The 14,949-nt window shown below is 38.9% G+C and overlaps 1 protein-coding gene across 1 annotated transcript in view; it reads left to right on the top strand.

Moving 5' to 3' along the window:
* The first annotated feature begins 1,615 nt into the window (after nt 1-1,615).
* The window catches only part of AGMO (alkylglycerol monooxygenase), a 144,073-nt gene continuing 130,739 nt past the window's right edge, over nt 1,616-14,949 (top strand). The window contains 2 exon segments of the mRNA XM_088533443.1: nt 1,616-1,732; nt 6,063-6,193. Of these exon segments, the coding sequence (XP_088389569.1) occupies nt 1,631-1,732; nt 6,063-6,193 (233 nt within the window). The 5' untranslated portion in view covers nt 1,616-1,630.

Raw genomic sequence — 14,949 nt, 5'->3', positions numbered from 1 at the left:
CCATCTCCTTCCCCTAAAAGCCAATATCAGGACCAGTCTTCTGGATTTGAAAACAATAATTTCAGAGTGGTGATATCTGGTTGATAAAGTACACTGAAACAATCATTGTCCAAAACAAAGAAAGTATAGGGTCCCAAAAAAGGGAGATTGATTCTCCTCTTTCTATGAATGGTGTAATATGGAGCAACAATTGCATGATAACCAAAATGTCCCTAAGTTTGTGTTGCCACATGCTCGCTTACTCTGGTAATCATTCTTCTGATCCCAGAGTAGCACCCAGATCCTGTTCACTGATAACTAAATGGCTACTCATGTACGTTTCTGTGAGCTTAACTCCATGAGCCAAGAGTGGAGCAGGATCAACACCTGTGCAAGAGCAAGGAAGGGTTCAGGTGTGCCTGGTGGGACAGGGAAGCAGCTTCACGCCGCCGTGGTCCCGGAGAATCCAAATCTGAGAGTAACACCATGGAAAGACTTAGGAAGAAAATAAATCCTTTTTTTTTTTTTTTTTTTTTTTTTTTTTGAGAACTTTTGTTGGCTCTGTGGAGATCTAGTTAGAATGCTGCAGTTTTGTGTGCTTTTGGTGAATTTGAAATTTCCATTAAGATTAATTCAGGTTTTAGAACTTGGAACAAAACATTTATAAGAACCTCAAATTATTGTAAATTAACATTAATTTTTTAAGAACATTTTAATAGGTTTATTAAAAAATATTTTTTATCTATGCCGTTGACACTAGTATAGGGTATGTATATTAAGAGAAAGCCAAAATGTAGTCTATATTTCACCTTAAGTGCCATTCTTAAAAACTGGCAATTTGCTCAACTAGCATAAAATATCTTTATTTAAACTTCCAGTAAATTTCTGACATTCACGCACTGTCGCAGTTATACTATTCAAGCTGCAGAATACTGATTATGTCTAAAAGAAAGCTGGCCGTTCTTTAAATTTCAACATTTTTAATGCAAAAATCACACACAATGATGTAAAAAATAGATTAATTATTTTAATGGCAATTTCTTTTTGTTTTCTGAAGAACAGTTTTAGCTCAAATTACCTGCCACAGTTCCTTTCAGAAAAGGAAAGGGTAGCAAGCTTTTTTAATTTAATGACTGTCGGGATTTAAAGAGTGGCGAGTTCCTTTACAGCAGGATTTACAGTCCATTTCTTCTGCAGAGACCGTAAGTTGAACTGAGAGTTTCTCAGATGAAGGCTTTGTGGGGACATTGTGTTATTTTATTTCTGCCTAATCTGTTTTATCACAAAGCTTATTATTTTTACTAATGCCAAACATATCAAGTGTGATTGACAAATATTTGACAGGGAAATGGCTGCTTCTGAGCTTCAGAGTTAAGGCAGGGGTGTACAGAGCCTGTCCGTATCCCCACTGCATTTTCTGTGAGTAACTGGCATCCAGTTATTTTCACTGTCCCTTTATATTTGCTGAGCTTTCAGTCCCTTCTGCGGGACAGCATGAGAGCTGGATTCTATCTACGCCACTCCTGCTTCAGCATTGCCCTGACTCCCAGCCACGAAACAGCGGTACAAGTGACACCCTCGGTTCCCCCAGAGCGGGGATAAGGGGTAAAGTCCCTCGGGCAGCGCAGGCCGCGCTGCGCGCTGCGGGGCCATGGCGAGCGGCACGCTGCAGCTGCGCGCGCTGCTCTACGCGGTGCTGCCGCGCGAGAGCTCCTTCCGCACGCTGCACGAGGTGCCCGACTACGTGGAGAAGGTGAGCGGAGATCCCGCGCCGCCCCGCGCCCTTCCCCGCTGCCTCGTGGCCCTTGGAAATGAGAAAATAGGGTTGTGAAGCCTGTCTTCTCTTCCCCATTTATTGCTGCTTGTGGGACTGCGAGGTTTATGTGTTTGTTTTTTTTTGTATTTAAAGCCTTCTTCGGGTACCGGTAGCTGGGGTCTGCAGGTGAGCTCTCCAATAACGGAGCACTGATGATAATGGTCTCAATTGGCAGTGCTGCTGTATGAAATGACAGCAAAGTGTGCTGCATAACACCCTGCGTAATGCAGTTTTATGCTGTTCAGCATAAAAAATGCAAGGTTCTACCTCTCAGTTCTGAAAGCATGCAAAAATTGTCTTTTTTCTCTCTTTTTCTCTTTCCTTCTCTCTTTTTCTTTCCTTCTTTCTTTCTTTCTTTCTTTCTTTCTTTCTTTCTTTCTTTCTTTCTTTCTTTCTTTCTTTCTTTCTTTCTTTCTTTCTTTCTTTCTTTCTTTCTTTCTTTCTTTCTTTCTTTTGTTTATTCGTTCGTTTGTTTGTTCAAGAGAAGGAGAACAAATATTGTTAGTGAGGCAATGCAGTCTTCGAGAGCTCAGAGCCAAGAGTACAGAGGTCAGGCATGAGAAATGAGAAATCATTTGATTGCAGCCTGTCAGGAGGCAGTGACACATTCCTCCCTCTTCCCTCCCTGCCGACTTATTCAGCCCTATGGCGGTACCTTTGCTCCCTTCTCTGCTACTGATCCTGGCCTGTAGCGCTCACTTTGCTCAGAGCCAGTGGGAGTTTTGCACGGGGACCACAGATAAGTTCTCTCTCACCCTCATTAAAGGCAGATTCAGTCAAGTTCCTGCTGATCCACAGATGCATTCACAGGTCCTGATAGCTCGTGCTGGCTCCGGTAAACTCTGACTTACTGCACAGAGGCTGCAAACAGGCAGTGGTGGCGTATCATAAATATGTTGGGCAGAGAAGTACAGCAGAGTGAGCAGCTTTCTAGGAACAACTTTTCTAGGAACCAGTGTGCAGTAGCCCATTGGTGGCAGCTTTTATCAGCAAACATTGCCCTTCTGGATAGGGTAAGGAGAGCACTGCTGCAAATCCAGCTGCTCTGCACAGGGGCTGTCCATGGGCTGCTTTCCTCTCCAGCGTTTCGCAGCTAAGCTTTAGCGCAGTGGTCCCATGAATTTGCCTGTGGGTGAAAATATTGCCTACTCAGCTGATCTCTCTCCATCTCTACCTAATTGAAATCCCTTTTACTGCACTCCCGTTCCCACCTGAGTCTGCTTCCTTGGAAACTGCTTTCCAGCAGTTTTCATCAATAACCCTGGGCTTTCTTCTGCTGTATGGACTCCTATGAATGTTCAGCTCAGACCTTGGTCACACCTCGAATTTTCCTGCTCCTGGGCACATAGACTGGATTCATAACTGATGAAGTTTGGTGAAGGAATCTTGATCCTGCTTCAACAGGGATTCAGCAAGGATAGATGCGGATTAACAGTATTGTTCAAGGAGAGCTTGGAGTGATAACTCCTGTTGCTGCAGCTGGAAGTAGGGTGGCTGTCTGAGCTCAGGCCAATGTAGGAGGAAAGTTTCTAGTGTAGAGTTGCTGGTAACAAGTGGTAGGCCTCAGCTCATATTAAAAACAGTGTTGGTGACATGGAGGTCATACAAGCTACTGATCAAACTAGTAGTTCCTGAACATTTATTCTCCTGAACTACCATATAGAAGTGATATTGGGACAACGATTATTCCAGAGCTTCAGGTTCTTTCATATCTACCAGAAAGATGAAGGCAAATCTCATAGCTACAGTTTCAGAGGGTGGCACCTCCTAATTCACTCAAATATTCAAATAGTCCTGATATGGCCGATTGACTACTTGTGGCTAGCAACAAAGTTCTGCAGCCATGCCCAGAGAAAAATGGGTCCAGGTGGTCTTCAAAACCCATGGAAGTGGGGTTCAAATCCAGGACCATAATAAGGGAATTCATTTTTCATGTGAACTTTTGAAGTGTATAGTTTGAAAACTGTAAATTTCCCTTTGTTTTGGATACAGAAAGAAAGTGTAAGTCAATTTTCTTTTTTTGTGCAGTACATCCAGACTGTTACAATATATCACAATACTTACCTTGTCCTTCCATGATGATCTTCTCTGTTATCTATCTAAGAAGTTTATAGTCTGCATTCTCAGTTTCTTAGGATCTCTCTTCAAAATAGGCAGATCTAGTGCTTTTCTTTGTGTGCTAAATATAGTTTTCAGAAGAAGTAGTAACTTTGTTTTTGTTATATACCACTTGGGCTGCTTTAAGGCCTTTCTGTAGTTTAACTCAAAAGTCAACAGCACATCTCAATTTTTCATAATCCTTGTGCTGAAAGCCCCAAAATGAAAGCATTAATTTAATAATCACTGTTTTTCTTTTCTATTTACTCTTTGCTTTTTAGAATCCACAGATTAAGTTCACATTTACACTCAGTTCACATTTTTAGGTTTCACTCCTAAATAATGAGACGCAGAACTCTCATTCTGTTTTACATGAAAGTTGAGATTCTTATGTTATAAGGACCTGGGACTTTAAGAAAACAAACTATTTCAAGAGTTACCATAAAGTCATGAATTTATGCTGACTAAGTTTTCAACTTAATTTTTTTGCAACTGTATAAAGTAAAGGCTGATTTTAATTGGTCCTTTGCCTTCCATAAAAATCGATTACTTGTGTATAACGAAAACCTTCCCATTTGGTGTTCAGAATAAGACTTTCAAGTTACAGATCAGTAGTTCAAATAAATGACAAAAACTAATCCAAATTCCCCTTCAGTATTTACGGCGATGGGTGAAGAGAAGGAAATTACAAACAGAGAGCAAGAGAGTAAAACATTATAGAATGGAAAGGGGTCAGCCTCTGTGCCTGTTCTGTGAAGCCAACACCATCTTTTCCTTAACTTTGTGTTTTCTCCCACTTTATTTGCAGGGACACTTCTTGAGAAGTTTTTAAGAGCTACATATCTTCTCAGGTCTCTTAAATAACTAACTTGCTAAGTAATGACAAGTCTACTGAAGACTATTTCGTGTCTAGCTGACTGTCTCCTTTTTTTTTCCCTGCATTACCTGCATTATCCTTCTGCACTCATTGTATCTCCTGCTTAGACACAGCTGTTTGGGGCAGGAAATACCTTTTCCTTCTGTTTGTGCAGCAGCTAGCATGGATGGATTGTGATTCATGACTTAAGCTCTTAGGTATTATGGCCATACAAATTATACATACTAGGCTAATATATAGTTAGTCAATCATTTGTCTTCTTTGGTGGTAGTTAATCATTGATCTTCTGTGGAAATAGCCTTTTGTGGGGGCACAGGAGAGAGGTAGTAATTTCTTAGACACTAAGAAGTATTCTACAAATGATTCCTTTTGTGAACTCCTTGGTGGGCAGGAGGTTGATGATATCTGAGTGTTTCTCTGCCCTCGTTGTTGCAGCGCTCCCAAGATGTGAGTCAAAAAGCTTAATCAAGTGCTTGGTTGTCTTACTGCTTCATGGTGGGAAAAAAAAAAAAAAAAAACGAAGAAAGCTGTATGTGTTAGTATAAAGTCAAGCATATTAACTGTTTCAGATATTGCTAGGCATCATATACTTCCTATTCACTATTTTGGATTTCTAAGTAAAGGAATCCAGCTGGTGTCCTGCCCTGAGCCTGCAATTTGCAGTGGAGCTTCTGCTGCTCCATAACTTCAAACTACCTATAGTCTGTATTGTATCATAGTTACTTGATCTTGAAAGAGACACGTGTTATGAACCCGATTGAAACAGCTCCACTGAGTTCTCTGATAAAAGATGTTACCCAATTGAACTGTTTCTATTTGTAGCAGAAAGCATTGGAACAGAAATGCCAGGGAGAAAGAAATTTAACAACTCAATTTAATATATCTTTCAGATACTGTTATTGGATGTCAAATTCAGTGGCTGAATAAGTTTAAAAACAACATACTTTTCAACTCGAAAGATTCTATTTTACCTCGCTGTTGGAGATGTTCACAAAAGCTGCTGCTCCCTCAGATTTACTTGAGTATGAGAATTTATATTATTTTTACATACATAAACATGGTAGAGGGTGAGGTTAATGTACCAGGGTTTATGCTAGTAGTATAAATTAGATGGAAGCTTTGGTTGTTCTCATTCATAATGTCCATAAGGTGCTTTACTGCATTTATGAGCATGTAATACAGCACTAGGAGGGTGCCAGCCAAGCTGAGAAATATTGAGCTGCAAAACCATTATTTGGAAATGTATGCAATTCTATTAGCATGGTGACTTCTTTTCTTCACATTCTTTTTCAGAGTATTCCATTCTTCATTGGTTTTATAGCACTGGAGTTTGCTGTCAGTTGGGTTCAGAGGCGGAAGCTGGCAGGTCGGATCAATGATGGCATAAGTTCTCTGTCTTTAGGGATCCTGTCTCGACTGCCAGAGTAAGTAAAAATATTGTATTAATCTAAGGTTGTTTTTGATCACTAAGAGGGAAGAATTATGTTTAAAATTATTATTGCTAATCTACAGTGATTACACAAAGTTTAATGGTGGATTTTACTTTGCTAGAATGAATTTGCATAAAGAGCATAAGTGTCTTTCTGATCTGAAAGATTAAATATGATGCTTGAAGGATAGTTTCCAACTTCATTTGTAAATATCTTGTTTGTCGCCTTTTGCTGATTTTGGAACTTCAGTTGACTTGGCTGTGCTTTCTGCTAGACCCATATGTTGAAGTCTGAGTTTTCTTTCATTAACTTTCAGAAAACATGTCCATTATTTTCATTAGCATTTAAAAATAAAATTATCAGAATGTAATTGGACAGATGATAGAATTGTGAATATGCACGTGGTCTAAAGTTCTTTGAATTCAGCCACAATCTGGTGTGGAATAATCTTCAGTGGAATCAGAGTGTCTGAAAGAAATATGAAGATCATCTGATCTTCTCCCCTGCACAGACATCATAGGAATTGTGAGAGCCATATCTTATGGGTAAAAGGAATTATATGTTTAAAAAATATCCAGTAATAAGGGATCCAGCCAAGACTCTAGATAATTGCTCTAGCTGATAATTGCTTTTAATGAAGATCCTGAAGATCTGCATTTGCCTGATGTGAGCTTCCAGACAGAGGATGTTACTACAGCCACTTAAGAAGTTAGCTAGATATATAGTAAGGGTGTTACTTAGATACAATCTCCCAAACTATTTATATATCTTCAAATAAGAGACATAAACTTCCATCATGAGAAATTCTCAAAAATAATGTCTACGTTTTTTGAGAACATTTTTTCATGAAGCTGTTTTTGCAACTAGTGAACAGCCTATATTCAAATTATTTTGAAAACTTTCTTATAGTGTATGACTTATGAAAAAAAATGATCTTGAGGGAGAAACATTTATTACTATATAAAAATACAACAAAAATAAATATAGTACATTAGATTTGTGTGCGCCATAGCTTTTCACTTCTGAAGGCTTACTTAAATTTTCATGCAGCTAAAATTGGATTTATTCAAATGTGATTTCTTCAACAACTGAGTTTTCTAGAGAATGTGTACTTCACAGGTTTCCATGTTAACCAGATTGGAAATATCCATGACTTATGAAACTAAACAGGGGGACCAAGATGTGTGTTAGGAAGTTTGAATGGCTTTGTGAAGGTCTCTCTCTCATTTTTGTTTTAGGAATACTAAAATGTTTCAGACATATTAATTCCTGGAAGAAGTGCTGTTAGGGAAGCTAATGTTTCATGCATGGAGCTCTGCTTTGCAAGGTGCTGAGTGCCTTTAGTATTGTGTCAGTCAGTACTTTTCTGCAGAATTTGGCTTGCAGACTATGTGTTTTTTGCCAGACTGTTTCAATAGTGAAGTGATATTTAAGGGCAGAGACCTTGCTGCATCAGGATCCATAGACTTATCCATTGGATAGAGCAGCACAAGGATTTTCATCCAGGTCACTTGTTCTGCTGCCTCATGGCGGAAACACAAGACCCTTTTCAGCTGTTTTTTTTTTTTCTCTTGAATAAGAATTCTGATAAAAAAACTTTTAAATTTCTGACCAAAAGTGAAAGAAAGAGGCAAAATACAAATTTTCTGAGTAATTTATTTATATGTTAATTCCAGAATTATAACAATGACTGTTTAGCATAACACCTCTTTTACAAGTAAGAGAAGTTATACTCTTCTGGCTAATAGATTGGCTAAAGAGCCTTGAACTGAAAAAATAGAACCTTTTATTCTTCTGTCTTTTTCTGTTTCCATGGCATGAAAGAACTGGGTCAGAAAAAGAAAGAAAGGGTGAAAAAAGCACAAGAAGAATCTGTTGCTGAGATTTTCACTTCAGTCTTTCCTTTTCAGCCAGAAAAAAGGTAGGGAAATCTGACAGAAACTGCTAAAACAATATTTCAGCAGAACCCGCAGCATCAGGGGAAATAGTAGTGCAAATCATTAACAGCTGAAGGTTAGATTAACACACCATTGATTGTATCCTCTCCCAGGGACTAATTTTCATTTTCTCAACTAGCAGCAATGGTTTGCCACTTCCTTAAAAAATCTGTGGTTGAATCTAAAATGGTGAGCTTCAGTCTATTAGTTAGAATGAAGCTTCAGATGCATCACTGCAAAGAGATTTTACATTCAATGAAAAAATCAGAAGTTACAGACTATATTCATGGTCTGAATATAGTTTTTTTTTTTTCATTTCTCAGTCACTATAACAGAAGTGCCACATATCTTGAAGGAAAACAGGATTTATTCAGTATTTCTTACTTCTCTGGCGGAACAACCACAAACTATAAATTGATACTCACATGCCAAATATTAAAAGTGTAGGTGTGAGAGGTCTAATCAGACCTGATAATATGTTTTGTTTTTAAGCTATCAGACTCAAGAGTTGTAGTAAGCAGAGTTGCTTTTTGTGTTCATAACACTTCTTGTAAAATAAGCCATGTACTACCTAAATACATTTTTCTCTGCCTACGTGCATACTATGCATTCCTATGCATGTATGAATACTAAATTTTATATGCAATGAAAAGTAATTTTGGGGAAGGGTAGAAATTTGAATTACTGAGCTTGCTCCCAGCATCCTAAATGTTGGTGGTTAAAAAAATTCTGAGAACTGTTATTCAAAATAAATAGATAAATTTTCTGACTAACCATTGCCAGGAGGTTTGAAATGCTGCTTTAAAAATATTCTCCCAAGAGAAAGTTTATTTCGGGTATAAGTATCCACTCTACAAATATGTGCATTATTTCATACCGGTCCATTTCTTCTTTTAAAGCAGCAGAACATAAATCAAATCAAAATGTGTTTGGGGGATAACTGAGGTAGGTACATTTTCAAACTAGCTGGGAAATTCTCCGTTCTTTACGGTCATGCTCAATTGCTGATTTTTAGTGTTCAGCTCTGCATCACGTAGCCATTCTGTGTGTATGAGTGCATTTATGTGACTAACAGTTTTACCAATGGACTTCTCCACTTCTAACGAGGACACAGAGTTTTTAGTTCTTCTTTACTTTGTTTTGAAACAGAGGACATTAAGTTCTCTGAAGCATTGCTGAACATCAGAAAAGGAAGGGGAAGATGTCTTTTTATCATACTATTATGCATCTCAGGAAATTTGCACATCAGTAAAATTTAGTTAACAGAAAAAAAAGAAAGAGGTTTTATACTGTTTTGGTAATATTCAGAGAGGTTTTCAGTTTTGTACATAACCCAGCTTCTTTTTTTTTCCCCCAGAAGTGAGAGTGAAGGGACAATTTCATGTACCTTCTAGGACAGCAGTGCTACAGAAAAGAGAAAGAGTCTTGCCTAATGTGTGTCTGTAGCTGCTCATTTCCACCTCTGCACCTTCTCTCCCCTTTTGCCAGCATAAGCACTTGTGCCTCCTGAAGGTACCCTGGCCCAGGAAACTGGTCTGGATTAACCTCAGCCTTCCCTTGTCCCCTCCAAATCATGTTAAACTGCATCAGTTCTCACCATGGCTGCACGAAGACTTGGAACAGAACAAGAAATGGGCGCGGAAAAAGCGGTCAAGGTTGCAGGTTAGGAAATACTTGCTTCATTTTAGCATTACAGAATTATCCAGTTTAAAACGTAGGTAAAATTGCAGTCTGAAACCCAAAGCTTACACTTTGCATTTGCAACAGTATACTGAATTGATGAGTGCTTTCTGTTCAAACTGGCATAAACTGTTCATACCTCTGAAAAGCCTGTCTTGCTCTGGCAGAACACAAAATACTTGTCTGTATAGATACTTCCATTTAAAGCATGCCTTGTTTTCTGAAGTATTTCATAGATACTTCACTACAAGTATGACTGTAGAAAATATCATAAATTAGTTGCTATTCCTCTTAGAAGAAAACTTGATAGAGGCAATTTCTCATAAATTATATTTTCACTTCAAGACTTACTAGCCACATTTTTTCCTCCACATCTGTTTGACTAAGGCTTTGGACAGATGTTTACTTAGAGCATGGTCAGATGTATTGCTCCTGATTCAGCTGCCCCCTTAGATCTGCCAACATAACTGCACATTTAATTGCTCCCTAACCTGATCCTGACAAAGTGATCCAGCTAAAAGCAGAAACAAAAGCCCCCCAAGAACTATAAAAGAGGTGTTTAAGCTCAGCTGCATTCGTTCTGACAGAACCAGGTCAGGGAGCAGCCATGCACGCAATTATGCTGGCAGGTCTGCGGGCTGGTAACCACCAGACTAGGGCAGTGATGAGCAGATGGGACCGAACTGGAAAGGTAATCACTTGGCTGGGAGAAACTGCAGCTCGGGCTGGGTGAGCATGCCCCTAAACCAGTCTGACTTCTGGCTGCTGCAGCTCTGTCCTCCCTGCTCTTCCTTATGCAGTCCTCCCCTTCTCTTGTGCTGGTTCAGGTGCTCATCTGATTCGGTCCTGAAGTATTTCTGTTCACTAGGAGCAAAAAAGTAGTTGTATTCAGCTTGAGGAGAGCAAAGTGAGTGGGACTGCAGTGCAGTGGAGTTGTGGTTGTGACCATGCCCTTAGTAGGTAGCTGTTGCAACTTGAGATCTCATGTGTCACTAGGAGTTTCCAATAAAATAGGATTTTGTTAGGTAACAAGGCCGAAGAAACAGAATCTATTCGCCTCCCCAACCATCCCACTCTTCCATCAGCGCAGCTCGGTTACACAGTTCATCACAGCACCGTCGTGGCTGCTTGTCCTGTAGATGCTGCTAGCTGTAGATACTGCCGCCTTTGCCAAAGTTTACAATCCTTAGAGCTCTGTCAGAAAAACAGGTTTTGAAAGAATTTGCTAATTTTCTTGAGGAAGTAAGATATAGCATAGGTAGTCAGGCAGCGTTGTGCAGCAGGAAATGGCAGCATTTTCAGGAAGGAAACCTTGCCCTGGAAGAGGACAGATTCACCTCTCAAATATTTTTCAAAACAGTTAGGTTCATGGAAGTGACTGTCTACATGGATGCATCTTTGCTCACTCTAGTTCTGATTTTGTTGTTAAGTCCTCAGTGAATTAAACTGGCTGAAGTCAATAAGCATTAGGGTGGTCAATTCACACGTGAGCTACTTTGTTCTCTCTGCATCAGTTTAACGTACACCTTTGTAAACCTGGTGTAAACTACTCTGTGGCTATGGTCAAGCCTATGTCCAGCTGAGCTCACAAGAGATGTGGGTGCTTCGAGCCTGTCACCAGGCACTTGTCCCCTACACCCTGCTGCTTCTGCCAGTGGCCGTGTACGGTGAGTGCTCCCCCCTGCATAACAGTACGGTTAACTTTGGGGGGTAAACTTAAGACTTTGCTGAACTAGTTCACTGAGCTTTCCTGGCAGATCACAGCGCAGCCTGGGTGCACAGGATGCTGCTTTTCTTGGTGATGGCTAGGGAAAAGTGCGAGTCAGGGTTTACAAACTTGAGCTTCTAATGAAATAACACACAAGCGAATAAACATTAAAGAGAATAACATAGGAGAGAGAGTCAGGAGAATCAGGATGTTCTCAAACTAATTGACTGAAACAACTGGTAGTCTCTACCATAACATTGGAGAGGTTGTTGTATTTCATGTGAGCCTGTCAGAGAGCCGGTTACTCTTTTAGGTTGTAACCTCTTACACTGAGACAGCTGCTTGCAGAATGCACATTTGTCTACATCCTCAGAGTTTCAGCGTTATTTATCTCCACACAGTGGGCCCAATAACAAGCACATTGAACTCCTATTCTTTGCTTGAGTCTCTAAGCCCAACTTAGCACCTGCCAGGTCTCTGGAAACAAAAGCAAGCTGTTACATTTTTTCTCAGATGCACTGTTGTTCTTCGGTAAAAATACAGGCTGTGAACTAAGTTTACCCTTATTGGAAATATGTTATTAATTAAGTTCAATAATCTCTGTAGCTCAAAAAATACAGCAGTTTCTCAAATCCATTAGATGTTGCATACGTTTTCATTTCACCTTTCTGTCTTTTTCATTAAGATAAATTGTGTCAGATTGCACATTTTGAAAAAAGAAAAAAAAATCTAATGAGCTGCTTCTGGTTAGAGTATCCTAACTAAAGCACATATCTGTGTTAAAATATGTGTTAAACATAAATCAGGATTCCACTAGATGGAGCACAGGGGCAGCATTTTTAGACCTAGTATTCCTACTACCTAGTATGCTGGGTCAACATCTAGGAGTTATGGAAACTATGGAAAAATATTTCTTAATGATTCTGTAAATCAGCGTTGTAGAACTGAAAACAATAGACTTTCAACACTACATATATCATGGACAAAAGCAAACTATGATTTTAAAGTTTCAGATATATGACTAAAATTCTCATGTAAATATTTTTCCTCATTTCATTATCTGATGTACTATGATGACTCATTCAAGTCATTTCACTATATTTTTATAGACTGCAGGAACCATTATCTGTTACTTCTTCCTTTGTTTTAGGTAAATTCAGAACTTGAATTCCATTCGAGCTGAACAGAATAGCTTTATCCCACTCCTCATAAGTTCTGTTTATATGTGACCTTTGAGAATATTACAGGCTTGTTTTAATCTAGCTTAAACTTCAATGTAAATATGCTGACTTCAGTGGAACAACTATTCTGCAAGTAAGAAAGATCAAAATCAGATCCTCTACTGAAAAAGAAAGATCCTCAGTAAGCATTCGTATTATATTTATAAGCTGTTATTTATACAAATATTAAAAACTCAGGTCTGTTACCTCACCGGAGATGATATTCTCCCAATATTGTGTGTCTTGCATTTACTTGAACAGAGCATATTTTAAATCATTGTACTGACATGCTCAGAATAATGTAGTCTTCCTTCTCTATTAGAGTCTTTCTCATGAAGCTTACCAGTGTGTTGGACATATATGAATAGGTCTGTAGAAATATAACTTGCACTCTCAGAATGGAAGAAGAGTAAGTCATTAGGCCATAAGTACAGTTATACTTTAAATTTTTAACTTCAAAATTGTAATGGTCTATTAAAGATAACCAACAGTTAAATTGACCCAGGAACTCTGTATAAATTTATGGCAGTGGGTGTTATAGATTAGATCACTATAGAACACGGGACTACTTATGAAAATATATAAGACTTGCCTGGTTTATAGGTTTTTAATTGATTGCAGATTTATATATGAGAGAAAAAGGATAAATGACAAGTGACTTTATATAGGAAGGAAGGACATGATAATAAAATTAACATGATACTAACTTTTCTTCTTTAGTTTCCCAAACCTGTTATTTTATATTTTCTTCCTTTGACTAATGTAAATTAATGAGTTTATCCTCTAATTCAATACACTCGTATTAATTTGTATTAGTGGATGGAAAAAAACTTTATATTTTATCCTCTAATTTAATACAAAGTGAAGTGCAGCAGGAATGGTTTTGGTGAAGCAAAAGTCAGCTGCTCCAGACAAAGAATTACATAGTACATGGTGTAATGCAGCAAGTAGGGAGACTGAACCCACCTCTATTTTGCTTCATTTTGTAGTTGTTAATTTTTTTTTTCTCCACAAGGAAGACTGGGGATTTGGATTATTTAGGCTAAAATGCCAGAGAAAGCCATGCCGAGGAAGAGGAGAGACTTTGATTCAGCTTTTGTGTCTGGTGGGAACATTTTCTCAAAATGTAGGTGCTATTTCCTGTAATCAAGGGCTTTCCAGAGCCTGATAATCATTTCCCAGCTGTATCATTTTGGTGAATTATTTTTTAACCTTGGGTTATTTCATGCCTGGTTTTGCATATTAAGAATGGGAGAGGATCATATTCATCTTGATGATAGAAAACAGGGAATAGAACTCCCACAACTCCCTCTCCCCTTCCCTCCACCTTGTGGAAAGTTTGGCTTTGTGCTAAAGCGTGAAAAAAGCCTTGACTGCAGTATGTCAGGAATATTTCAGCTCGATTTGTGTCAACCCTAATAAGTCAGCTGACAAGGTAATAAATTGGGTGTCTGTTCAAGACCTGGCACCTGTACAGGAAATAAAAGGGGATTTCAGTTGCAGGAGGTTTGCTTTGTTTTGCGAATGGAAGTTTTCTCAAGGCTCCTTTACCTCCTTCCCCCGTCTCCTCTTTACTGAAATCATGTTATCAAAATGTTTATTCCAATTGTGACTGTAGCCAGTTTTTCATCTGGAAAAGAAAGCTTCATGAGTATCTTTGGAAATGGAAATCCCTATACTTTTCACTCTGAAACAAAGACTTACAGAGCATTTAATTATTCATGTATCCTGCTGTTTTATATATGCCTGAATAATTTAAAATTATTGAGGCGAAACTGTCTTTGTTCAACGTTTTGAAAATTTGCATTTAAGTTCAAATCAAACTAAGAAAACTGAATTTGTTTAACCCAGGGAAAAAATGTATGAATAATATCTCACTATTTTTAACGATAACATAACCTCGTGGCCAGGGTGTTTGATGTGTTTCCCTCTATGTCTGACCTTCAGGAGTTGCAAGTCTGGCAGAGCTTTTGTCAGTGCAGTTGTGGCTTTTAGCCCTGAGGAGCCTTGGAGGTGGGTTCCCACAATGGCCTGAATGGAGCCCACAGTGGTGACCTCAGCCTGGATTGTCTCCGCAGGGTCTTCCCATGCCAGGTGGGGATCTTCCTCCAGACTACAGCTGCTGTTTCCCCATGTTTCCTGACCATTCCCCATGTTTCCTTACCATTTCAGCGACTGTTCTGGAAACTCTGGAAGAAGATTCTT

The sequence above is a fragment of the Tinamus guttatus genome, unplaced genomic scaffold (genome assembly GCF_059628265.1).
Source record: "Tinamus guttatus ecotype Peru unplaced genomic scaffold, ASM5962826v1 Tinamus_guttatus_pri_ptg000503l, whole genome shotgun sequence".
Taxonomy (NCBI): domain Eukaryota; kingdom Metazoa; phylum Chordata; class Aves; order Tinamiformes; family Tinamidae; genus Tinamus; species Tinamus guttatus.
This window is presented reverse-complemented; position numbering and strand designations above follow the sequence as displayed.